The following is a 27,442-nucleotide window of genomic DNA, read 5'->3' as shown; positions in this document are numbered from 1 at the left end:
ACTGTACAGGTCAGTATAAAATTCTTCCGCTGCTTTTACTATAATTTCGAGGTTGCTGATGATATTACCTTGCTTATTTTAAGTGCATACACATCCCTTTGCCCTATGCCAAGTGTCCTTCCCACTGATCTTATGCTGCGTCCATTTATTACGGCTTCCTCAGTCTTTCTCCCGTTATAATTTCGAATATCCCATATTTTCTTCTTGTTGATCAGTTTTGACAGTTCCGCGAATTCTATCTGATCTCTTCAGTGGGACACTTTCATTCTTTGTCGTTTTTTTACTAGGTCCTTTTTTACTTTGGAGAGCTTGCCTACAGGTTGCCTTGAGGCCTTAGCCGCACTTCAATTGCTGCTTCTGAAGCAAGCCTAGTTAAGGCTTCATTCATTACCTCAATGTTATCTTTATCTCTCTGTTCTAAGGCTGCATATTTGTTTGCAAGTAGCAGCCTGAATTGGTCTGCTTTTACCCTTACGGCATCTAGCTTGACCTCTTTCTTCCTCACCAATTTTACTCTTTCTCTCTTCAAATTGAGGTGAAACCTACATGTAACAACCTTTGATCACTGCACTTTATCTACCACTTTAACATACTTCACTATGCTGCGATCGGTAGAAAGTATGAAATCTATTTCATTTCTTGTTTCCACATTAGGGCTTTTCCAGGTCCACTTTCTGTTGCTACGCTTCCTGAAGGTGTTCATTATTCGCAGCTTATTCCTTTCAGCGAATTCTGCCTACATCTCTCCTCTAGCATTCCTAGAATTGACGCCATAGTTGCTAGTTGCTTGTTCACCAGCCTGCTTTTTTTTCACCTTTGCATTGAAGTCGCCCATTACTGCAGTATACTGCGTTTGCAATTTTTTCATCGCTAATTCAACATCTTCATAAAATTGATCTACTTCATCATCATCATGACTGGATGTTGTAGTGTAGGCTTGTACTACTTTTAATCTATACCTCTTATTAAGTCTGATTACTACTGCTACCCTCTCATTAATGCTGTAAAATTCGTCAATGTTGCCCGCTATGTCCTTATGGATTAGGAATCCTACCCCGTATTGCTTCTTATCTGGGAGACCTCTGTAGCAGAGGACATGGTCATTAGTCAGCACTGCATAAGCCTCACCAGTTCTTCTGACCCCACTAAGGCCAATGATATCCCAAACAATGTCTGATAGTTCCTCAAAGAGCCCTAAGCTAGCCTCACTCGACAGAGTTCGGGGGCTAAAGGTTGCCAGGGTCAGTTTCCACTGGCGGCCTGTCCGGTTCCAGAGATCATTAGCACCCTCTGCTGCGTTACAGGTCTGACCGCCGCCTTCGTCAGGTGCTCGACAGCTGCTGGGGACTGAGGGCCATTTATTGGTTGATCGAATGAGTCATTGGGAAAGGAGTGGCCGAATACTGCGCCAGAGAGGCCAATTCCTGTTCTGGTGAGGGAGTGTCTTTTGTTGAAGCTTAGTGGGTCAACATTTTGACTGCCATACAAAGAAATCGCAGTTTCGCCCGAAAGGGAAGCATCGATTGCGGTAGCAAATTAGTTGACAGCTATACAAAGTAAGGATGGTGGTTTTATCGGTCGTATAAACTAGTAAACATTGCATTATAGCTAAATTAACAAGCATCGTGTTAGCGCGCACAGGCAAACATGAACACATCCCACTCGATGCCCGCGGACACACGCTGTCAAAACACTGGCGTGAAAAAGCGCGGCGGCAGCAGCAAGCGTATTGACCTTCGGGCTATCTGAGAGGCGAGAACACAGCATGCCCAAGGGTATGACATAGAGAAAGAAATTCAACAAGAGGGGACACTCAGGGAAAACTGGCAACAGGAAACCCGTCACGCCTAGTGTTAATCCCATCCGTTAGTTGACGCGAGCATCGGAAAAAAAGTATGTGAAATGAACTCACAGACAACGTTTTAATTTTTAGTCTTTCCCGCTAAAACTAAAAAGTTTTGCGTGTAAATGAACTTATACTTTGCGACTTATTTTTCTTGTGTCACCCAGCAACAAGCCACAACAAGCGAACGGCACGCCAGGCGCAACAAAGGAATGCGTCATGCACCAGACAGGCCTCCGAAGCCAGCGAGACCGGCTGCGCATGTGAAACTAAGAGTTTACTATGTTACGCTATGTGTGAAGTTCGCCTGTTGTGGTGAACTTCACTGAGGTGGCGTGTTTGTTAGGCTTCCGACGTATTCTTGCGTTCGTTCTGCACTTCGACACGGCACAACCAGCACAACTGCGCTATTGGACTACGCCAAGGTGAGAAATTTTGTTAGACAGTCTGCGACGCATTGCAACCAATTTTGGGTTTTACGGCACGGAACCGTGACTTGTGACGTAGTTAGCGAAAAACAGCTTGGCCATCCTGACGCACTTAATTTGAGTGAATGACTCGTACTGGGAGATGTTTACGACGCTTGCTATCAGCCCCAAAATTATTATAACTTATTTCGGTAGTTTTTGGGCACGCTCGCCGCACCCGGCTTTGTGATGCAGTTAGCGAAAAATACTTCGGCCGTGTGACGCAGTTTCGCGTGTACTGAATCTTACTGGGACAACTATTGGCGCTTTCTCTGACCCACAACATTATTGTAACTGATTTCGTTACGTTTTGGGGTACTTCTCAAGCACAGTGGCCGCGCCCGGCGTTGTGACGCAGTTAGCGAAAAGCAGCTCGGCTGTATGCCGCAGTTCATTTCGCGTGTACTGAATCTTACTGGGACAAGTTCGTGACGCATTCCCTCACCCCCAAAATTATTGTAATTAATTTCGTAACTTTTTGCAATACTTTTGAGGCACGCTCGCCGCACCTGGGGTTGTGAAGCAGTTAACAAAAACGCAAGCCAGCCGTGGTGACAGTTTGGCGTGTACTGAATCTCGCTGAGACAAGTTTGTGATGCCCCTTTGTGTGGCCCGGAACATATACCTTCTTTCGGTACTCACGCTTGTCGAAGACGCGACGAGCGATTGCCAAGAGTGATAACATTGTAGTGTGTTGCTTGCGCCGGCAGAACGCGCAAAAGATAACGCCGAGGAGCTCAGAAACCAAAAACTCGAAAATTCTATCTTCTGAACGATTGAAAACAGGCTTTGGACCCACGAATTTCTCTTGAGTGCGAGTAGAAGGTATTCTGCGAGCGTCTAGCATGGTCTGGCTGAGACCCTGCGTTGTGACCACCTCTGTGTATGTGGAGTACTATCGCGTCGGCTGAGGCCAAGTTGTTTTGGAAACGCGTAGTCACCCGGGCATTTGTGCTCTTAAAGTGCAGGAAATAATGCCCGGGAAAGGGGGAATGCTTGGAAATCAGATGTTTTCTACATAATTTATGGTACGGCTTGGAATGAGCCGGGTATTTTCGACGCCATGTATGTAAAAGCGAATAGCCTTTATTTGTGACGCCGCCGATTCAGCACTTTCGCACGTTTCCCCTCTACACGCAGTATTCCTATAAGGGCCAAATACCAAAATGACACATGCTTGTAATTTACTTTTTTTTCAGCCGATGCCGTCCGGTGGAGCTTCGTACGGCAACTACTGCTGCTTACATGGTACCACAACTTTGTATAAACGCACAAAAAGCCCGGAACGAGCATTTATATAGAGCGAAAAGAGCATTTCCTCATTTACAAGGCGTTTTGCGCCTACTTTATGAAACTGCACGTGGCACAGATTCGATGGAGGCTTGTGAAGATCGTTCGCAATCATTTTAATTAACTAAACGATTCCGCACAAGACCGCGCGCGATTCAGCAGCAGAAGCAAAAAGGAAAAAGCGCCGAGTAGCGCAGCCGGCGTAGCGCGTGCCAGCTATAGCGTTCAAAACGCGCGCGCCAAAAACCGAAACCGGAAGACGTTAATCAATCCCATTTGCTTGGTGCGCTAGTCAATTCGGCCGCTGGGCTCTATTGGAGTGTCCGTCTTGTTAAATGTGTTTCTCTATGTGCATGAGCCGCTAGAATGTACCGTAGAAGCACCTAACGTCTGCCCCCCAACGCAGATATCTTTCAAGATACGGCCCACGCGACCATGCTCTGGCCGCGCAGTACGTAGTGGTTGCCGTAGTACAGCGCCGCCTCCCCCTGCCTCCCCTCCCCATGTGCCTCGTGCGTGAGGAAAGCCCGCCTTCCTGTCCGCTTTCCTCCCTTGTACGCGCGAGATTGACCCGCGATCGTCGGCTCGCCTCGTACGCTTTCATTCGCGCATACAGCATATGGCGCGCGACGAGGCTGTTATCGCCCTTGGACTTCGAACGGAGCATCACGGCTACGTCGCCGACGACACAACGACCACGACAACACAAATGCGCCTGCAGTGTCCATACAATTGCTATCGCAATAAAACGAAATGATATTATCGTGGTCAGCTCGCTTTCTCTCTGCCAAAACAACCTTCGCCTACTTTACTGACACATACATTACACGTTACTGACACACAAGAACAAAGAAAATGAACTCGCACACACACACACACACACACACACACACACACGCACACACACACACGCACACACACACACACACACACATATATATATATATATATATATATATATATATTGTAGTGGCAAATTGTAGTGGTTTCTCTGTTCAGTTGATGGCATGGTCGAGCACGTCTGGGGGGCATGCTTCCGGGGAGCAGCGTCCCCACCGCTGCTTCAATCCGTCCATGGTGTACACAAGATACGCATGAAGGGGCTGTACTGCTCAGTGCATGGGATGGGGGGGGGGGGGGGGAGCGAATGTAGGTGGTAGACAGGTTATCTAAGTAAGTGCCTGAGGTTTGACATGAATAGAGAGTTTCTTGGTACAGTATATTTGACTTCCAGTTGACTGGAGTGTGCCGCTTTTTGCGTGGATATCATTCTGAACTGCAAGGCACAGAGCAAAAGGCTTTGATTTTTCCTACTGCTGGTGTACGCTGTAAATTTTTCCGAAGTTGTTTGCTCGGAGGTTGCCCAACTTTTTGTGCGTTGTGAAAAATACTGTGCCGAGGAACCGCTTGCTGTCATCCGATGCTTTTTAGTCACGGAAATTTCACTGCGAGGGAAAACCACCAAAAGTCCGGGAATTTTGAAAAAAAAAACAATGTGCTACACACCCTACATGTAAATTAACGTTCTACAGGTGAACTTTCCTGTCATTCCTCTTGCACTCCCGCTCATGTATAAGTTATACTTACCTCACCTTTTGCACATCTATTTCTCTAGAAATCCAGGTTTACGAATAAATCTGTTTGTGGCATGACAAATTCGCAAAGTGCTTAATTCTCTAAGTATCTCGGTTTGAAACTCGGTGCCGAAAGTCTCTTCAGTGTTGTCCAGTGTCAGGAGCAAAGCTGACAGTTTTTACGTGTATAATAAAATATTCATTATAATCGCCCCCCACACACCAGTGGGTGAAACTTTTCTGTAAGCATGAGCGCTTTGCGACTCGGTATGGCATCAACATATGCCATAACTCGGTATCAACAACAACAGATTTCCACATTCAACGAAGACAGAACTTGTGTTTATTTCATTTTAATCAAACCTAACTCACGCTTGCTCATTTCTTCGTAGCAAGATCTCTTGTTACTAATGAATATTTAATGACGTAATCTGTGCATATAATTCCGGGCCGAAATATCACCCGCTTCGTCTACGTTTCTTCTCTGCTTGATTTTTGGGCTCGCGCTTCTCCTTTACAGGAACACATATTGGCACCGCAGGCTCGGACCAGCTGCGGCCAAGGCAAGTAATCCTCTCGACGTGGGGCTGCAGCTGAGTCCCAGGGGCGCAGGAGAGCGTGATGCTGTCGCCGAGCTCGTAAGCGTCTTTGCGTTCCATCACTGTTGGCCCCTTGGGTCCGGTGTCAAAGTCGACGCATCCTTCGATGCCTGCATATGATGAATTGGGGTGTGATTAACACCAGGGAGCAATTCGGGATGAGATAACTCTTGCACTACAGTCGATATGCAAATATTATGCAAAATTATGCAAATAGTGCAAAAAAAAAGTTTAACCAGCAATTTAATCACCCAAGAACCACAGAAAAATATAATTAGTTACTACTAAATGTATTTAGTTAACAACTTAATTAGTGAATTTTTGTTAATAAGTCAATTATGCATCTTAATTTTTGTGCAAGTACTGTCCGCCTCTCTGTGTAGACGAGCTCGTGAACTGTACCCATGGATCTGTGCTGCCACAGGTAACTTTGAAACAATTTTGAAAGTTTCACTGAAACATCCTGCATGTATAAATACTCTTCAAACGGTTGCACCCTTTCATGTTTATATTTGTCCCACAACAATAATCGTCATTTGCCTTGCTTGCGTTTCCTTTCTTGAAAGCTCGGCGCTCGCTACTTTCCTATCGAGAATGCTGTGTCACACTGATAACGTGCAAGCCGTTCGTGACTGAGAAGTACCGGGCTCGCAACTTTCAGTTTCGAGTGGAGCGCTCGTCTCCTCTCTTTGTCGTCGCCAGTTAAAGAAAGAAGAAAAATAAACATTCAACATGAACATCTCCGTACAGCGTTTAAATTTGTCATTCAACCAGCGGCAGGTAGCAGAGAGTGTTATTTTGTGAGCAGGAAGGAGCGGGCATGGTAGCAGTGAAACATCGGTAAACTTGGGAAGATGGCCAGTCTCCACAATTCCGTATCCTTGCACACGATGAAGCTGGATGATGAAACGGGAAATGCTGTGTAGGGTCATGAATCTCTTGACAAATACCGATTTAATATCTTGAGGAATGTGAAAATCCTTGTCTCTGGCTCATGTTTCCGGGCAGCTAGTCCAGCTAGAAGTGTCTATCGAATTCAAGGGTCCCAGAAGAATGCAAACTTTGTACTAATCCACAAAAAGGGAAATGTTAAGTAATGAAAAAATTATAGGCCCATTAGCTTACTCCTGGTATTATATAAAGTATTCACCAAGATAATTTCCAATAAAATGAGGGCAACCCTGGACTTTAGTCAACCAAGGCAACAGGCTGGCTTCAGGAAAGGATGTTCTACGATGGATCACATTTATGTCATTAATCAGGTAATCGAGAAATCCGCAGAGCACAATCAGCCTCTCTACATGGTTTTCATAGATTACGAAAAGGCATCTGATTCAGCAGAGATACCAGCAGTCATAGATGCATTACGTAATCGAGGAGTACAGGCCGTTTGGAAAATATCTACAGATATTTCAGAGCAACCTTAATTCTCCACTAGAAAAGTAGGAAGATACCTATTAAAAAAAGGGGTCAGACGAGGAGACACCTCTCCAATGCTATTCACTGCGTTCTTGGATGAAGTATTCAAGCTGTTAAACTGGGAATGCTTAGGTGTAAAGATCAACGGTAATATCTCAGCAACCTTCGATTTGCAGATCACATTGTCCTGTTCAGCAACAGTGGAGGCGAGTTACAACAAATGATTGAGGACCTTAACAGAGACAGTGTAAGAGCGGGGTTGAATAATATGCAGAAGACAAAGATAATGATGACTAGCCGGGCAAGGGAACAATAGTTCAGGATCGCCAGTCAGCCTCTATAGTCTGTGAAGGAGTACGTTTACCTAGGTCAATTATTCACAGGGAACCCTGATCATGAGAAGGAAATTCATAGAAGAGTGAAAATGGCTTGGAGCGCATACGGCAGACATTGTCAGCTCCTGACTAGTAGCTTACCATCATAATTGAAAAGGAAGGTGGGTGTACAATCAGTGCAATTTACCAGTGCTGACATGACATATGGGGCAGAAACTTGGAGACTGACAAAGATGCTTGAGAACAAGTTAAGAACCACGCAATGAGCGATGGGACAAAGAATGCTAGGCATAACGTTAAGAGACAGAAAGAGAGCGGTTTGGATCAGAGAGCAAACCGGTATAGCCGATATTCTAATCGACATGAAGAGAAAAAAATGGAGCTGGCCAGGTCCTGTTATGCGTAGGTTAGATAACCGGTGGACCATTAGGGTTACAGAATGGGTGTTGACAGAAGGAAAACGCCGTCGAAGACGGCAGAAGACTAGATGGGACGATGAAACTAGGAAATTCACGGGCGCTAGTTGGAACCGGTTGGCGCAGGACAGGGGTAATTGGAAATCGCAGGGAGAGGCCTTCGTCCTGCAGGGGAAATAAAATAGACTGATGATGATGAGTAATCGGAGTATATGGATTGTCATTATATAGAAGGCGCTTTTTTAAGCTTCACGAAAATTTTAAAAGTTGCCTGTAGCAGGTAGCACAATTGTAACCTTTGATCAATATTACTCGATGAGGCGGCCATTATTTCTACGAGAAACTGAAATACTTAATTGAATAATTGACACAATTATGCTATTTAACTTCTTGATTAATTATTTAGCGGCACGTATTCCGCCCTACGAATGGTAGATAATGAGTATACAAGGCATATCGACTTAGGACAAATTCTGAGGATGGCATGAGTTTCGAAATATGCGCCGTAAAACTTGCGGTAAAAAGTGCTCTGTTGTTCCACATACTTTGAAAAGAAAGCGCTGTTTTATGCGTTTATGCACAAGAGTAGCTGAAACACTTTGAAAATTAATATATCGAAACTGGCGTAGTGCCGAAAAATCTTTCCAAGTGGATATGCCCTGCGAACTTAGCGGCTATAATTTGTAAATTGAAATATGCGCCGTAAAGTGAGCAACTAAAAAAATTTACTAATGAAGTGTAATAATGTCAATTAATTAGCCATTTTCATTTCTTGTAGAAGCAGTGGCCACCTTACCGGATAACTTAGTTCAAGGGTTACAATTCCGCCGTCTGCCAGGGGCAATTTTTAGAAATTTGGTGCAGTTAAAAAAAAAAAAGGAACACTGTATAGTAAAACAGTTTCTTGGGCGAGTTGGTTCATAAGTGAGAAGGGATCCAGAAGCGCGAAAGAAACGTCAAAAAAAAAAAAAGAAGGAAAGAAGGCCCTGCGTACTTGTTGCTTTGGTGCTTCTGTTTTCCTGCCCTGTATAGCTTTGGGAAGGCGTGATAATGCCTTGCGGGCATGGCATACAGCCTGGATATATCACATGGTGTTGTAGCGCAAAAAAAAAATGCGGTGAAAAGAAAAGACTAACAAGCGGCTGAAAGAGCAGAAAGTAAAACAGGTGCTACCCATGCCACGTATACACGTAGGGCATGTCTACTGGTAGCGCCAGGGACAGAGCACTTGGCTTTTAGCGGACACCCGAGTGCAATAAGCTCTCTCTCTCAGTGTTGTGAAAAGTTAAGCACTTCATTTTACTTGAGAATGACAAACTAGGTTATTTATGTGACTCACGTAACTGTGCTGTTACCTGTTGATCTGCGCCAAGAGCTGCATATTTACAGTCTGCACAAAAATTGGTAAAATTACTCACATGTCAGTTGCGGTGGAATGGACCAGGAGCCAGTCTGGAGGCAAGTTACCGCACTGCTGTTTCCAACCAAGGTGTACCCATCGCCATCGCAAAAAGCCCAAAACGTGCTGTTCGATGGTACCATGGACGCACCATCGTTGATCACAATGGCCAGACCAAAGGGCGCGAACGTGTAAAACTGTTCCAGTTGGCACCCGTTTGGCGCTGTACCGCGAAAAAAAGAAACGGAGAGAAGAAACCTACGTAAAGTAGTTGTGCTACGTACCTATGCTACGTAATTTAGTGGAGCAGCCAATAACGGATGAACATGGCATATGCCTGTCGTCCGTGTCTTGGTAGAAAATGCTGATTAGCTTGCAGGCGTTGCGTGATTTAGGTTCAGCTGAGTGGTGAATGACACAAACGGCTAGCTTCAACGTGTTCACTGCCGAATTGATAATGTATCCAAAAATGGGTAAGGGAAACTGGTCTAAGTGGTATTGCGACTTGAATGCTAACCGAACTATCCTTCGTTTAGGAAACGATAAAGAGAACGTTTTCAACAAGAGCCACTGAGCTTTCGTGTAGCTCGGCTGCGCGTGGTCAGTGCCTTCTGATAACACAAGGGCTCTGCGCTGTGTCCGTAACATCAGACATCTTTTCCAAGCCGTGCAAGAAGACGCATTTGAGCCTTCATGGATTTGAGCCTGCGTCAATCCCACGTGTGTGGGACTGACCGTCGCACCACAGAGCTGTCTCATTTCAAGTCGCACTGATTGGCTTTGAGGCGTTTGCGTTGTCATAAAATATGGCAAGCAACCCAAACGACGACAAACGGACCGGGCGCGTAAGTGGTTAGCGTTATTTGATCTACGACTTATTGCGAAATTTATCAGGTGACCTTAGAGGAAGGCCAAAAAGCAAAACAATATAATAGGACAAAGCAATTAGTGCTTTTGTTTCATAATTGTCACATGGCATAATGTGGCAATGAAGTTATCAAAATAGCAAAACTACACATGCGGTTAGACTAAGATAGTATAAACAACCCCATCAGAATGAATACTTCCATAGAAAAACACTACACCTATAGCAGGCATAGCTGCAATGAAACAACCAGCATATGAACCACTATTAGAGTAAAAGAAAAACAAAAGGTGCACTCACGCTTCAGTACTCTGAATCACGTAAATTATATTCAAATAACGAAAAGAATTTCTCTGATGACAGCGTATTGATTACACGAGAAGGTAAGTCATTGCCACATTGCAAACTCACAAGTTATTACATGCAAAAAATAGAAATCAGTGCAGAAACTGTATTCCTTTGGTACGTGCTCGTGCTTGCAGCGTGAGGACATGAACTCATCATCGCATATGTTGATAGCAGCGCCTGTCGGGCAACTACAAAAACGGTACGCGGAGTGCGTGCCCTACACAACGGAAAGCCAACCGTCACTGAAGTATTTCATCGTCATCTTGGTTTTCCCCGTTTGTTTGTGTCTCTACACATCCCCTAACCCATGTTTTCTACTAGAAGGCCAGAGATAGGAACCTCAGGCGGACGTCTTCGCATTTGTTATCATTAAAACTCTCTCTCTTGAAGCGCGTACGTTTCACCAGCTTAAATGATAGCTTCTGAATTCATGATGTTTAACTTCTAATGAAATAAATGGAATAATTAAAGCAATTCATAAAGTGATTTGAGACATCCGAATGACTGGAGGTTTGGTGACTGTGTGAGTTGGCAACTCGGAAACATGTGACAATATTTTTGAAGAACTTCATCAGTTCTGCATAAACCTAACCTATTCGAAAAGCATCTACTAGGCAAGACCCTAGACTATGCCGTCGAATATTGATCACCGCTGTCAACACTCTCAACCAGGCACTTGCTTCACCGTTGACGGTGCCTTGCCAGAACAACCTCTCCGCAATTCCTCTCATTAAACCTTCTCTCTATATACAGGGTGTCCCAGCTAACTTCAGCCAGAGTTTAAAATATGTCGATGCACTCTAAGACGACGCGACCCAATGCATGTTGCTGACTATGGTATGAAGTAAGCCACACTGTTTTTTTATTCTGCTTAATTGCCTAATTAGTCAAGATTAATGAACCAACTTCTGAAGCAACGAAGTTAGGCAAAAATCCCGATTATAGAGTTGTAGAGCGCTTTGCAAAACGACCGATTAGACAGTTTCTAACTTTCTATCTATTAGGCCATTAGTGTTTTTTCCGCTTACTGCAGATACCCGCGAAATAATTTAAAAAAATGCCATGTGACATGTCCCTTTGCGCGCCGTGATTTAAACGTCATCCACCGTGGTTGCTTAGTGGCTATGGTGTTGGGCTGCTAAGCATGAGGTCGCGGGATCAAATCCCGGCGACGGTGGTCGCAATTCGATGGGGGCGAAAACACCCGTGTACTTCGATTTAGCTGCACGTTAAAGAACCCCAGGTGGTCCATATTTCCGGAGTCCTCCACTACGGCGTGCCTCATAATCAGGAAGTAGTTTTGGGAAATTCTTTTTTATTGCAGCATTTCCAAACGCCCCGCGTACAAACGAACATAGCATTTAGCCGGGTGTGCTGCCGCCTGCTTATCGCTATCATGAACCGCCACGAGGGAAGCAAATCGGTGGCGTAAATCGCACAGCCAGTGCCTGCGTCACTGTCCTGTCGCATTTTAAGGGGCAGGACACCCTGCTAGATGCTATGTTCGTTGGTACGAGAAATGTTTGGGAGCGCGGCAATCACGACGCGCAAGCGGGCATGTCACGTGGTATTATTTTTATTTCGCTGGCATCTACAGTAAGGTGAAAAACCTAAGAGATAGAAAGTTGGAATCTGTTTAATCGGACGCTTTGCAAAGCGCTCTACAACTTTCTAATTGGAATGTCTTGCCTGATATTGTGGCTTCAGAAGTTGGTTAAATAATGTTGACTAATTACGCAATTAAGTAGAATAAAAAAATATTGACTTACTCCATAAATAATCAGCAACATGCATTTGGTCGCGTCGCCTTAGAATGCATCGGCATGTTTTTAAACTCTGGCTAAAGTTAGCTGGGACACGTACCCTGTATACCGTCGATAGAAGCGACGAATAGTCGGGAAAGCGCGTGGCGTCATGGACAATGCGCGCAGACTTTGTGTTATGCCGCGTTCAGACTACAGTCGCATCCTCTATAAGTGGCGTATTTATTGCAATTTACGCAACTGCTGGAAGGACTGTTTACGCAGCTAGCAACCGCCTATGTTCACATTGAGCCTTTCGATAAGATACGCTTTTTTACGATTGGCCAATCACCGTTCTGGGACAGCCGCGTTTCGCATTTTTCAACATGGCACCGATCAGCAAGCGGCTGTTAGCGCAGGTCGAGGCTCTTCAAGCCCAAAGTTTTCAGGCGTTGGTCATAGAGTATCGGCCTCTGTCGCACTTCAATTAATAATTGATCGCTGCACAGCGAAGAAGCTTCCGCACTTAACATCATCACTAGGCACGGGCAGTGTACACAACACAATGAGACCAGAAAACCGCACCGCACTCAGGGACACCGCGCGCGTTCGGCGCGAAACCGGGAAAACGCGGATGGCGTCGGCAGCAGCAGCAAGAAAGAGCGCTGCAGCGCCGGATGGCTGAGATGGCGGTCACGCAGAGGCTTCCGAAGCTAGTATCATCACCAGCCACGAGCACACAGCACAATAACAGCGTCAAACCGCATAGACACGCAAAGAGCAACGCTGCTACGTCGGAGAACTGCTACGTCAACGCTGCTACCGGATGAAAACGCGGCATATGGAGAGGCCGGAAGCTCCGTGAGCGGAAGATGCAAACCGAAACTGCTTCGTGCATTGGCGGCGTCGTAACAGTCGTATCTGTGCCTGTCGTAAAAGTAGCGGGTACTCCAACATTTACGCCCAGGCTGGTTGCGGTTGTTGCGTACTTTCCGCTCAATGCAACAGTAGTGTGAACAAAATAGTTGCGCTTTTTGCGTTTACGCTTACGTTCCGTGCGAACGATCCGTACGTAGCGCACGTAGTCTGAACGCGGCTTTATGCACGAGGCCTTGCGTACACTTTTGTAAATTCCGCTGACGCATTGGAACGCAAAAGCACTCGCAGGCCCAGCTGCGCCAGTGTACGTTTTGAAGCCGGCGAGCACGTGAGCTTCGGAAAAAGCTTAGTGGTACTTTATAAAACATCTTTTACAGTGAAATTACATGGAGGAAGCAGGATATTCAGACCCCCATGGCGATTAGGTGAGCTCGAGATCGGGAGCGAAAACGCCAAGTCATGCCCCACAGCTAACGCTTAAGCATTGGCGTTGAACACTCCTAACCATCGCGTGGTGATTCTTTTAGAGCTCCGTTGCATGTAGCCGCGATAATCGAGGGGCCACCGCAAGCGAAGAAACAGAAGGACCAATCAGCGACGCCAGCACCACTCTCCCGTGTAACGCCGGCGTGGCGTCAGCACCGCTCGCACCACTGGGAGAGGCCGGCGCAATCCTCCTCCCCCGGTTACCTACTTTCACTCCGCTGGCTCGGCCCCACCGAAGCCCTCTCTAACTCTGCAGCGCTCCTCGAAAGTTGGTCAGCCAGTTACATGTTTTGGTTCTGTATTCTGTGGTTACACAATGGCATCCTCGGATAGTCGCTCAGACGGCTCCTATCCCCGAATCCGAGCGCTCCGATTCCGGTGGTGGTGGTCGGAATCCAAGTAGGAGATCTCGCGCCAACGGAACAGCCGGCTGGTTTTCGGAGCAGTGAGAGGGAAAGAATTAAAGCTGAAGGGAACGTTCGGTAACGCGGCAAGCGCCGCGCGCGCGAGCTGCGTTGAGATGTGAAACACGGAACGAATGGCAGAGTATACGTTGACAATAATGCATGGGGAGGTTTAGAATAGAGGCCCAAAACTTAGTGTTCCCCAACGCAGACGACGTTTTCAGTCAGATGCGGGTGCTCGAGAAAGCTCGAGAGACCGATCAGAGCACGCGATTGTCCGAGCGCCTCGAGTGCCGCGCCAGCCGCGGAATTACGCGCAGCAGACGCAGCTACGCGCAACTGTAGCGCGTATGGCGCAACGTTATAGTTTGGGCTGGAGTGCGTGCTCGCGCTCTAGTGCTCCAGTCAGGCCGTGCTACATGATGCGGCTTTGTCCTGCAAGAATAGTAGTCAAATCCAGATTGAGCATGTTGAAGCGCTATCAACAGCTCAACACGAAGTGATGACTGACTGCCAAGAGAGAGAGAGAGAGAGAGAGAGAAGGGAAGAAGGAAAGGCAGGGAGGTTAACCAGACTGAGTCCAGTTTGCTACCCTACACGTGGGGAGGGGAATGGGGAGTGAAAGAGAGAGAGTACTTAGGTGTAGGATGTCTATAGTCGGGCACTCAAGTCTGTTGCCTTCAGGTAGTGAAAAAGCGCTCGAACTGCTTTCTGGGCTAATGAACTGTGAGGCCAGGCTCCCAAGATCTTCGCTTCCGTAAATGATCTGCCATCCAATCTATTCAAGGCACACCGGAGAGTCTCACGTTGATTATCGAAGCGAGAACAGTGGCACAGAAGGTGACTGATGGTCTCTTCACAATTGCACTTAGCGCACATTGGTGAATCCGCCATTCCAATACGATAGCTGTAGGAGTTGGTGAATGCTACTCCTACCCACAGCCGACACAGCAGTGTTGCGTCACGTCGTGGAAGGTTCGCTGGTAATTTAAGTTTCAGTGATGGGTCGAGGCTGTATAAACGACACGTTCTGTGGTGTATGCCAGTAACTTAACGTGATGGTACGAGCGAGACTGCGCAGCTCTCTTGCAGCGTCGACTCTCGATAAAGGTATAAGGAGTGTCGGTGAGCCAGCCTGGGCACGTCGGGCAGCGTCATCGGCGAGGTGATTACCAACGATGCCACAATGGTTGCAATGTGGGCTTGCTGGTAATGCATCTTCAAGCGGGGTATAGTAGCGCGATTCAAAGACGGGACAAAATCATTACCGGTAGAAATAAGTGCGAACTCACTAGACTTATAATAGAAGCCGAGCAGATTGATGCCCTAGGGTATTCATGTATATCAGCAAACCATCATTGGCTCTCTCTGAAAAAGAACTGAAATTTTTGCGCATGCCTTAACATATCACAAAATGTATCGCTCTGATTGTTAATCTGTTCACGTGGCTGTTACTCATGTTGTCTGAGTGTATAAGTACGACCTGGTTTTCAATAATAAACAGTGTTGGAAGATAGCGCTGTGTGTGTCCCTTTGTGTCTTCTTTTGTCCCGTCTTTGAATCGCGCTACCATACCCCCCTTGAAGATGCCACAATGTCCCGGCAGCCACTGAAGTATGATATCATGTCCTCGTTCAGAAGCGCAATGGCAGGTTTCGTTGATTTGTGACACCAGCTGTTCATAATTGCCACGTCGTAAACTTCGCAAGCTCTGGAGGGCTGCTTTCGAGTCGCAAAATATTGCCCAGTTGTTGGGCGGTTCTTTTTCAGTATATTCGACAGCAGCGCGGAGAGCGGCCAGTTCGGAACCTGTAGATGTCGTTACGTGTGAAGTATTAAACTTGATGACGACCGATTGAGATGGTAGAACAACGGCGCCCGTAGAATTTTCCAAGGTGTCTAGTCTAGCCAGGAGCTGGTGGGAGTGAGCGCGGACTGGCGCGCGTCCCTCGTAGATGCTAACCGCCACTCCTCGCGAGGCGCGGCAGGTGTAGCGTACGTGCCGTCTGTGCTTAAGTTTCGCGTGGTTCGACGCTAGTTAAGTGTTAAAAACTAATGGAAACTAGTGATGTCCGGCGGCTACGACATCGATGAACAATGTGGCCAAAGTTTCATTTCTACGTGGGCGGACCCGGTCGAGCGTGAGCAGACGATAGTGGGCTTCTTCCGTAAGTGCGTAATCCTGTTCGGAATGCGAAATGTCCATTTTCGGTTACATGAGCCTGTGTAGTTAACTGCGTCAATAATATATTCAAGGCATCGGCCTGTAGTCTGCGCTATTCGTATAACACGGACTGCTTGAATACAAAATTTATTGCCATAAGCCGCAATTAATAAGCACACTTCTAACTTTGCCTACAAATCATAACAATATTCCATTCTTTCGCACCAAATGTAGGTTTGGTGTAGCAGTAATTAATTGTTTATTTTAAATAATAGGCAGAAACGGAAAGTATTAGTACTGTTGACAGCGCTGTAGCTCTCTAGGTATAATTTTTTCACACATGAACGGCTGTCAGCTGTGTAAGTGGGGAGGGTGCGGGGGAAGGGCCATAGTATTGAAATAGAGGACAGAATAGCACGAAGGCAGCTATTTCTCTATTGTATAATGTGGTAAAAATAATAAGTAAAAAAAATGAAAGCAACTGTATGTCAATATGAAAAGCCATAGATAGCTTGTGCTGTGACTTCTGCGAAAGTGCTTGTTATCCCCGTAAGCTTTGTGTGACGTACACTAAAATAGCGAAAAAAAACGAGAGTTCAGTAATTATTTTCAACACTCCTAATTAAGCAAGGAACGTAAAGATTTCGCTACACACTATACTCATTATGTTTTCCATCACCTGCCGCGGTTACTCAGTGGCTATGGTGTTGGGCTGCTGAGCACGAGGTCGTAGGATCGAATCCCGGCCACGGCGGTCGCATTTAGATGGGGGTGAAATGTGAGAACACCCGTATACCTAGATTTAGGTGCACGTTAAGGAACTCCAGTGATCCGAAATTCCGGAGTCTCCCACTACGGCATGCCTCATAATCAGAAAGTGGTTTTAGCACGTAAAACCCCATAATTTAATTTTCGCGATATATAAACATCACAAGGGATGTTTTCTTTTCTTTTTTTATCAGGAAATTGTGAGAACAGGTATATGTAACATTTTCAAAAGCTAGTCGGGTTAACAGCTTCACTGTAAAAATGTGGCGGCGTCTAAGTTTCAGGTCACTGAACTAACGGAACCTGCATGGTTACATCGTTAGAGCTCGGTTTTAGGCTGTACAGAACAGGGCGTTTGGAAGGGCAACACTTGTCATACAGGCCTGTATTGTTGCCAAATCTCAAGTTTTTACTTTCTCAATGGCCTTTCCACCTTAGCCAACGAGGTGGACGCAGATAGAAAGCTGCTTTCCGGAGCAACTAAATGAAATAAATGTGTTTTCAACATATTGTGTCACTGTGCATTTTGAAAACAAATCGCAGTACACCTGCGGGCACACGTCTCATGTCGCTGTGTCTTAAATTTCTTGCGTATTATTAAAAACATCAGAGACACATCGGTCCGCATCACTTGAGGACATAAATGAGCTATGTTTCGCTCGCATAAATTCGAAGGTGGCGTCGCGGCGGTGCCCTCTACCCTCACGCAACACCTGGCGCACTAAGGCAACAGCAGGTGTTCCGATTCGCCCGCTCTACTCGGGCGATGTGCGCTCGTGAAGTGGCGTCGCAGCCAATGGGAATTTAGGTGCCGTTTCACTGCTACTGACGCCGGATTTTTGCTCAATAGGCCATTTGATGCTTTCGCAGCACAAACTAGTTATATATCCTCATTCAGCGCTTCTCTGCGTTCAACCAGTGAACTCAAGCTTTCGGTGACACCGTCACTGTGTAGGTTAACGCGTCAGCGGTACATAATAATTGATTACCACTTTCTGTGAAGTATCATGCCTTTTGCTTCATCTCAAAAGTCATGCTGCACTTGGCGTCCGTTTTGTAATGATCAGATTTGGGGAATCGGGACACCATACCATAATTATTAGATTAACAGCCATGCATAAGCAAAACAAGATAAACATTTGGTGTCAGTACTCCTCGAATGTAACTTGAAGCTGCGCGCTACGTTCCTCACGGTCTGGAGCAGTGTTAAGATTAAATTTGTCGTTTCCGGCAGTCAATGCTTCGTCTGTTTCTGAAGCTAGCAATTTTGTGTTATGCTGCCCAGGGTCAACACAAGCGTCATTGCATATAAATTAAGAAAAACTTCGGATATCATACCTGCAATTGACGAAGACTCGCTGGAGCCTTCAGGCCGCGGTGTTTCCGCCGCAACATCTGCTGAACTGTTAATGATAGTCCGGTCAGTGGCCGATGAAAAGACGTCAAATTGCGGTGGCAACTTCGGTTTCTCCTCCTGTCGCGGGAAATCAGGTGACTGTTTCGAATAACTTGTGCCGAAATTTGAGTTAGCATTTGAGTAGGCGTCAATAGCGCTTTCCTTGCGACTGTTCGGGCCTGTCGGGCGTAGTTCATGGGCGACGCCGGCAGCGGTGTCAACAGAACCAACCCCTATGCCTTTCAGTGTTGGTCCTCCTCGGTCACCAGGATCGCTGCAGTAGCCTGAGGCAGTGGGATGAGTACAAGTTCCTGACCTGGATGGCTCATTTCGAGATATCAAGGCAGGCCCCCTGCGTGACGTCTCACCCTTTTGTTGAAGCTTTGGGACAGATTCTGCGGAAACATTCACATTTCTCCTGTGACCTCCGGTGAACTGGTGAGAACTACTCACATCGTGCACTGCTGCCGCGCGATTATCGTTATAGTCATCACTTGGTCTCAGATGTGGAGCTTCACTCGTAGTCGACGTATGCGAATGTTGCGCAGGCTTAACCGCTACATATCCTCCGGGTTTGGATGCCGTGCCTTGTTGTCTGTCGTGCGTCGTGCCATCAGGAGCTAATTGATAGCCTGAAAAAGAAACAAACGAATCATGTCGATGCCAAGAGAGTAACATATAAAGTTTCGCCTATTTTTCTATTTTTATGAACTGCTCATGCTAAAATGAAGTGTCACTTCAGGTACTTACTGCCTTTACAAACTTGTTCGTGGCTCCACTCTCCAAGATGACACTGCCACCACTCATATTGATTGCCTTTGTCGCAGAAGATGTAGACGACAGCTTCGTGGTCAAATGTCTTGTCCTGGTCAATCTGCAACGTTGCCATGGTATAATGAAAGCGTGATAGGGTAGTTAACTGTACAACAGGACAAAGACGATATTATTGAACACCAAGAGATGGTACAATTTTCACTTCTGATGTGCAGGTGAATTCTTAAGCATGGCAGATGGCTTTGACGCATGCAGAGGCATGTGCAGACAGAGTGGCAGCGTACGTGCTTGAATGTGTGATGTTTACTAGCGCAAGGGCCAGGTATGGCCAAAGAGCGCCATGCCTGTGTTAATGGGCTTGCAGTTAAGGTATGATTTCTATGGGGTTGATGTGACGTCGCTCTAAAGGGGCCTTAAAAATAGTCGCTCTAAAGTGCGTAAAATCTATTTGTAATAAGATTATGGCGATGGCAAATGACGGGAACTATGAGCATTAAGATACGTTGCGAGATAATGATACGTTGTACAAAATATGTTTGATACTAAAATTTGCTAGAGCACGACTGCCTCATTAGAGCCCTTGAAACAAAAGGGCATGGAGGCATGTGCTATACAAAACACTATCACAACAGCATCCTCTCGGAAGAGGATGCGCTATGAATTTAATGGGCTTATGACATGTAGGACAACATCATTAAAGAAAACAAGGACTGCCTTGGTGTTAAAAAGCGGTTCCTTACCAAGAAACAGCCGGTTGAAGAGGGATGTAATAACGGTATGCAAGAGGAAAATGTTTCTTTCTCCCAGCTTCGGCTTCCCGACACTCCAGGATCACGTGGAGGACGGTCAGCCTTTCACCACATCTACCACAGGTTGGAGGTCCTTTCCAGTAAGTAGAAAATTATGAGTCTCAAATGTGTGTCCTATTCTGAGACGACAGAATAGGACATCTGTTCGCCGTGAGTTTGCTGCAAGGGCCAAAAAGCTAACTGTGGCTTTATCACGTGCAGTTTGTTATTTATTTCTGCATCCCACATGCGTTGCCAGTGGTTTCGCAGTTTCTTTCGTAAGAATGGCTTCAGATCTGTGACAGGGACCGCAGCAGCAGCGTTAACAGCGTGGGATGCAATTGACATGGCCATCTGGTCTGTCAGAACGTTACCTTCGATTCCCCTATGACCAGGTACCCAGCATATAATGATATGCTGGTTAGATTGATAAGGTTTACACAGGTCGGAATAGACCTCAATAAATATGGAATTTTTATGTTTGCAAAGTGTCATCAAGACCTTCATGACACTTAGGGAGTCTGTATATATAACTGCTTTTTGGAGTTTTGATTTCCTTATATGCTTTACAGCTGACAATATTGCGTAGGCCTCGGCCGCAAAGATACGTGTTTCTGGATGTAGTACATCGAATTCCGAGAACGATGCACCGACGGCTGCATAAGATACTCCGGCATGTGACTTGGAAACGTCAGTGTAGAACTCTGTGCACGAGTGCTTGTACTGAAGTTCTAGGAAATGCATTCGTATTTCGATCTCTGGTGCGTGCTTTGCAACTTCTAGAAAGGACATGTCACATTCTACCACCTGCCACTCCCAAGGAGGTAACAGCTTGGTTGGATGCATGAAGTGATGCTCCAGGTGTGGCACATGCATTCCATCGCTAAGCTCCTTCACACGCAGCGAGAAAGGCTGTATTACAGAGGGACGATTGCGGAAAAATGTAGCACACGTCATATCGGTAACAGTATTAAAACATGGATGTTCATGATTACATTGTATTCTGAGAAAATATATGACGATGATGTAAGTTCTCTGCAAGTGGAGTGACCACTCATTTGATTCTGCGTACAAGCTTTCAGTCGGACTTGTCCTGAAAGCGCCAGCACCTCAGGGTCGAGCATCTTTATCGGTGCGCTCGGGGCGGCAGAGTTATATACGACAGCACCATAGTCCAATCGTGATCGAATGAGGCTATTATAAAGATTCATAAAACACTTCCTGTCGCTACCGCATGTTGTGTGGGATAGAAGTTTCAGTAAGTTCATTGTTTCTAGACTTCTTAAGATATTTAATGTGTGGAATGAGAGTAAGCCTGGAGTCAAGTATAATGACTAGAAATTTATGCTCTTTGTTGACAGGTATTTGTTGTCCACACAATTCTACCCAAGGACCTGGAACCAGGCCTCTCTTTCTTGTAAAGAGAACACAAGAACTTTTGTGGGAGTTGATTTTGAATGCATTTTTGTCTGCCCACTTGGACACCTTGTTTAAGCCCTGCTGTACCTGTTTCTCAAACACTGCGAGGTTGCAGGATTTGAAACCTATTTGTATGTCGTCTACGTAGACGGCATAAAAAATAGCTGGTGGTAATGATACACAAAGAGCGAGCGTGCAACTGAGCACGCCACCCTGGGGTACCCAAGTTTCCTGTATGAACGTAAGCGACAGTGCATTACCTATTTTCACCCGAAATCTACGGTTGTGTAGGTATCTTTCTATAATATATAACATATTGCCGTGGATGCCCAGCGCCGACAGGTCGCGCAGGATTCCGTACTGCCAAGTTGTATTGTACGCCTTTTCAGTATCAAGAAACACGGATAAGAAGGACTGTTTATGGACGAAGGCATTGCGAATGTTTGCTTCGATACGCACGAGATGGTCGGTTGTAGATCGCCCTTCCCTGAAGCCACATTGAAATGGGTCAAGCGTTTGCTAGACTCCAGGAAATATACGAGACGGTGATTGACCATTTTCTCAAAGAGCTTACAAAGGCAGCTCGTAAGCGCTATAGGACGGTAGCTGGTCAGCAATGATGTACCTTTCATCATCATCACCACCAACACCACCACCACCACTACCATCACCACCACATATCATCATCATCAGCCTGTTTTATGTCCACCGTTGTCCTGCGCGAACCGATTCCAACTAGCGCTCGCGAATTTCCTAATTTCATCGCTCCACCTAGTCTTCTGTCGTCCTCAAGTGCGTTTCCCTTCTCTTGGTACCCATTCTGTAACCCTAATGGTCCAACGGTTATCTAACCTGCGCATTACATGACCTGCCCAGCTGCATTTTTTCTCTTGATCTCAATTAGAATATCGTTATACCCGTTTGCTCTTTGATCCAAACCGCTCTCTTTCTGTCTCTTAACGTTATTCCTAGCAATCTTCGTTCCATCGCTCTTTGCGCGGTCCTTAACTTGGTCTTGAGCTTCTTTGTCAGTCTCCAAGTCTCTGCTCCATATGTCACGACTGGTAAGATGCACTGATTGTACACCTTCCTTTTCAATGATAATGGTAAGCTTCCAGTCAGGAGCTGGCAATGTCTGCCATATGTGATTCAACCTATTTTTATTCTTCTGTGAATTTCCTTCTCATGAGCAGGGTTCCCTGTGATTAATGGACCTAGGTAAACGTACTCATTCACAGACTCTAGAGGCCGACTGGCGATCCTGAACTCTTGTTCCTTTGCCCAGCTATTTATCATTGTCTTTGTCTTCTGCATATTAATCTTCCACCCCACTCTTACACTCTATCTGTTAAGGTACTCAATCACTTGTTGTAACTCGTCTCCATTGTTCCTGAATAGAACAATGTCATCGGCAAACCGAAGGTTGCTGAAATATTGGGCGGCGATCTTTATTCCTAAGCCTTCCCAGTTCAATAACTTGAACACTTCTTCCAAGCACGCAGTGAATAGCATTGGAGCGATTGTACCTCCCTGTCTGACCACTTTCTTTATAGGTATCTTCCTGCTCTTCTTGTGTAGAATTAAGGTAGCTTAGAACCTCTGCAGATATTTTCCAAGGTATTTACGTAAGCGTTCTGTACTCCTTGATTACGTAATGCCGCTATGACTGTTGGTATCTCTACTGAATCAAATGCTTTTTCGTAATCTATGAAAGCCATATAGAGAGGCTTATTGTAGTCTGAGGATTTCTCGATAACCTGATTAATGACATGGATGTGATCCATTGTAGAGTATCTCTTCCTGAAGCCAGCCTGTTTCCTTGGTTGCCTAAAGTCCAGTGTTGCCCTTATTCTATTGGAGATTATTTTGGTAAATATTTTATATATTGGGAGTAAGCTAATTGGCCAATAATTTTTCAATTATTTAACGTCTACCTTTTTGTGGATTAGTATAATGTTTACATTCTTCCAGTTTTCTGGGACCCTTGCAGTCGATAGACACTTCGTATAAATAACCGCCAGTTTTCCAAGCAGTATGTGTCCTCCATCTTTGATTAAATCGACTGTTATTCCATCTTATCCTGTCGCTCTTCCTCGTTTCATGTCTTGCAAGGCCCTTCTGACCTCATCGCCAGTTATAGGAGTTTCTGTATCCTGTTCATTACTGTTTCTAATTGAGGTACCCTGAGTCCGCTGGGTACTGTACAGGTCAGTATAGCATACTTCTGCTGCTTTTACTTTATCTTCGAGAATGCTGATGATATTACCTTGCTTATCTTTTAGTACATACATCTTGGTTTTTCCTATGCCAAGTTTTCTTCTCACTGATTTCATGCTGCGTCCATTTTTTACTGCTTCCTCAGTGTTTCTCAGGTTATAATTTCGAATATCCCTTATTTTCTCCTTGTTGATCAGTTTTGACAGTTCCACGAATTCTATCTGATCTCTTGAGTTGGACACTTTCATTCTTTGTCGTTTCTTTATTAGGTATTTTGTTACTTGAAAGAGCTTACCCACTGGTTGCCTTGGTGCCTTACCTCCCACTTAAATTGCTGCTTCTGAAGCCAGCCTAGTTACGGTTTCATTCATTGCCTCTATGTCATCTTCATCTGTCTGTTCTAAGGCTGCATATATGTTTGCAAGTGTCAAGCAGTATTGGTCTGCTTTCACCCTTACAGCGTCTAGATTGGCTTGTTTCTTATTGACCAATTTGACCCTTTGTCTTCAAATTTAGGTGAATCCATAGCCCTCACTAACCTATGATCACTGCACTTTACCCTACCTATCCCTTCTACACCCTGCACTATGCTGGGATAGGCAGGAAGTATGAAACCAATTTCATTTCTTGTTTCACCTTTAGGGCTTTTCCAGGCCCACTTTTCGTTCCAACGCTTCCTGAAGAAGGTGTTTATTATTCGCAGTTTATTCCTTTCCGCGAATTCTACCAACATCTCTCCTAGAGTGTTTCTAGAATCTATGCCGTAGTTGCCAATTTCTTGTTCACCAGCCTGCTTTTTCCCCACTTTTGCATTGAAGTCGCCCATTACAACAGTATACTGAGTTTGCTCTTTTCTCATCGCTAATTCAATATCTTCCTGAAACTGATCTACTTCCCCATCATCGTGACTGGATGTTGGAGCGTAGGCTTGTACTACCTTTAATCTATGCCTCTTATTAAGTTTGATTACGACTACAGCTACCCTGTCATTAACGCTGTAGAAATCGTCAATGTTGCCCGCTGTCTTTATGTATTAGGAATCCTACCCTGTATTGCTTCTTATCTAGGCGACCCCTATAGCAGAGGACATGTCCGTTATTCAGCAATGTGTAAGCCTCACCAGTTCTAACCTCACTAAGGCCGATGATATACCAAACTATGTCTGATAGTTCCTCAAAGCGTCCTGCTAAGCTAGCCTCACTCGAGAGGGTTCGGGTGTTAAACGTTGCAAGGGCGGCCTGTCCGGACCCAGAGATTCTTAGCACACTCTGCTGCGTTACAGGTCTGACCGCCGCCTTGGTCAGGCGCTCCGCAGCTGCTGGGGACTGAGGGCCATTGGGTAATTGAGTGAGCCATGTGGGAGGGGGTGGCCGAATACTGCACCATGCATCTTTACCGTGCTTTAAAACAGGAATCACAATAGCTTCTTTTCATTTAGATGGGAGGTACCCGGCAGCCCATATATCATTGAAAAGTGCCAATAGGGTTATTTGAGTATCGCTTTGGAGATGTTTAAGCATGTCGTACATGATCCTGTCAGGTCCAGATGCAGAGCTACGAGATGCAGCCGATGCGGCTGTCAACTCGGCAATGTTTAAAGGCAGGTTATAGAATTCGTTCTGTCTGCATTTGCGGTTGATGGCCTCGCGTTCTGCTATTTGTTTGTGCTTTAGGAATGCCTCGAAATAATGATTTGAGCTGGAAATGCGCTCAAAATGTTCCCGAAGTGCGTCAGCTTGATCTTCCAAGCTATTCCCTTCATCGTTTACTAGGGGAAACGGATGAATTTCCTGTCCCTTTAGCGTTCGAAGCCTGTCCCATACTTTAGCCTCTTTAGTATATATTATAGCCGAAAGGAACCTCTGCCAGATTGATCTCATTGCCTGTAGTCGTGTTCTTCTTCCCTGAGATTTAACCTGTTTAAATTCTACTAAATTTTCGGTCGTAGGACATTCACGTAGTTTGCCCAAAGGTTTATTTTGTCTCCTCCGTGCCTCTCTACAATCGTCATTCCACCAGGGGACCCGTCTTTTCAACGAAGCGCCACTTGTTTGAGGGATTAACTTTTCCGATGTGTCGCTGATAAAAGCGGTAAAATATGATACAGCATGATTTATGCTAAAATCACTTATAAAACCTGGTGATATGTAGGTGGATTCTTTACAGCAATTCCAATTAGCCTCGGCTCGTTTCCTGTGAGGAACAGGCGGAGGGGAGTCATGTTGCGTTACTATGTTTAGAGTTAACGGGAAGTGATCACTTCCAAATGGATTTTTACAGACCACTCTAACTCAGGAAAGATAGAACCAGAGCCGATAGACAGGTCTATTGAGGAGTATGAATTATGTATGATGTAGATTAGAGTACGTCGGTTCTTTCTTATTAAAGAGACACGCACTGGAAGTTAAAAGGAAATTTTCAATGAGTCGACCTCTCGCGTCGCACCGTGAGTCTCCCCACATCGTGTTCTGAGCGTTAAAATCTCCCACGAGTATGTAAGGCTCGGGAAACTGATCAATAAGGTTATAAAAGTGTTTTTTTCGAGATGGTGGCTCGGAGGTATATAAATGAAACACACAGTTACTAATTTATTAAAAATAATGGCCCGAACTGACACTGCCTCAAGGGGCGCGTTAAGGGCGACGGGTCGGCAAGCGACAGATTTGAGGGCTACTATTGCTACACCGGCAGAGGCGGTAGCCTCGTCGCGGTCATTCCGGAAGATAGAGTAATTACGGAGGAAATTAATGTTAGTAGGTTTCAGATGTGTCTCTTGAAGACACAATAACTTTGGATTGTGTAGTACTGTAATGCCGTCGAGATTATGAAGAAGTCCTCTGACTGTAGTATCTGTGTCTCTATTGTGATAAATATGTTTGGTGCTGTGTGTTTAAGAGACTGACATTAGTTCACGTGCCTTTTACAGGCACCGTGACGCGGGTTTTGTCTTTCTTGGAGCGATCGAGAGAGGCTCGCCGCGCCTTAGGCACTGGTGGCGCCGTCTGGCTGCTTGTTGTGTACATTGCCTCTTGCGAGGCGCTGGACACGCGCTCTTCCGAGCGCTGTGTTTGACGTGAAGGCCTCGACACGTTCGACGAAACCTTTGAGGCCACCGGCCCAGAGGTCGATGGTCTCTTCTTCTGGGGTGGCGGAACAGCGCTAGCTGTAGCCGCTGGGGGGGGGGGGGGGGGGAGGGGGGGAGACAGCCGCCGGAAGCCGCTGTCTTGCTGCCCCTTGATGCGTCACATCGGCAAAAGTGTTCTTGGGCGGGTAGGATACCCGCCTGCGTGCCTCCTTGAAAGTTATGTTTTCCTTTACTTTTATCGTCACAATTTCTTTTTCTTTTTGCCAGGAAGCACGACCGCGAGTACGCGGTGTGCTCCCCATCACAGTTTACACAGTGGAGAGCGTTGTCGCAATATTCAGAGGTGTGTTCATGGGCACTGCATTTCGCACAGGTTTGACGGCCTCGGCAGCTCTGTGAACTGTGGTCGAAACATTGGCATTTGAAACATCTGAGGGGATTGGGTACATATGACCTAACACGGAGCATGATGTACCGTACCTCGATTGACTCGGACAGGAGACTTGAACCAACGGCGATTATTAGGCGCTTGGTTTGGAATTTTTTGCCATCCCGCCTCATCTTAATTCTTCTGACATGATCAGATTTTGTTCATTGAAGCCCTCCAGGAGTTCCGCTTCAGTTAGCTCCAACAGATCATCTGAAACTACGCCACGAGTGGTATTCAAAGTACGGTGCGGGGTACGGTTGGCAAAAAGGTTGCTCGAAACATCCCTGGCAAAAAGGATGCGTGAAAGACCCTGCTCAACAGAAACGGAGGATGGA

General features: G+C 45.8%; 1 protein-coding gene across 1 annotated transcript in view; it reads right to left on the bottom strand.

The window, feature by feature from the left end:
• Positions 1-5,494: 5,494 nt before the first annotated feature.
• Positions 5,495-27,442, bottom strand: part of LOC126547677 (sushi, von Willebrand factor type A, EGF and pentraxin domain-containing protein 1-like) — a 226,427-nt gene continuing 204,479 nt past the window's right edge. Inside the window, exons 18-21 of the mRNA XM_050195627.2 lie at positions 19,145-19,268; positions 18,337-19,026; positions 9,362-9,565; positions 5,495-5,883 (exon numbers count right to left, since the gene is read on the bottom strand). Of these exons, the coding sequence (XP_050051584.2) occupies positions 5,633-5,883; positions 9,362-9,565; positions 18,337-19,026; positions 19,145-19,268 (1,269 nt within the window). The 3' untranslated portion in view covers positions 5,495-5,632. The remainder of the gene's footprint in view (positions 5,884-9,361; positions 9,566-18,336; positions 19,027-19,144; positions 19,269-27,442) is intronic.

The sequence above is a fragment of the Dermacentor andersoni genome, chromosome 1, assembly GCF_023375885.2.
Source record: "Dermacentor andersoni chromosome 1, qqDerAnde1_hic_scaffold, whole genome shotgun sequence".
Lineage (NCBI taxonomy): Eukaryota > Metazoa > Arthropoda > Arachnida > Ixodida > Ixodidae > Dermacentor > Dermacentor andersoni.
This window is presented reverse-complemented; position numbering and strand designations above follow the sequence as displayed.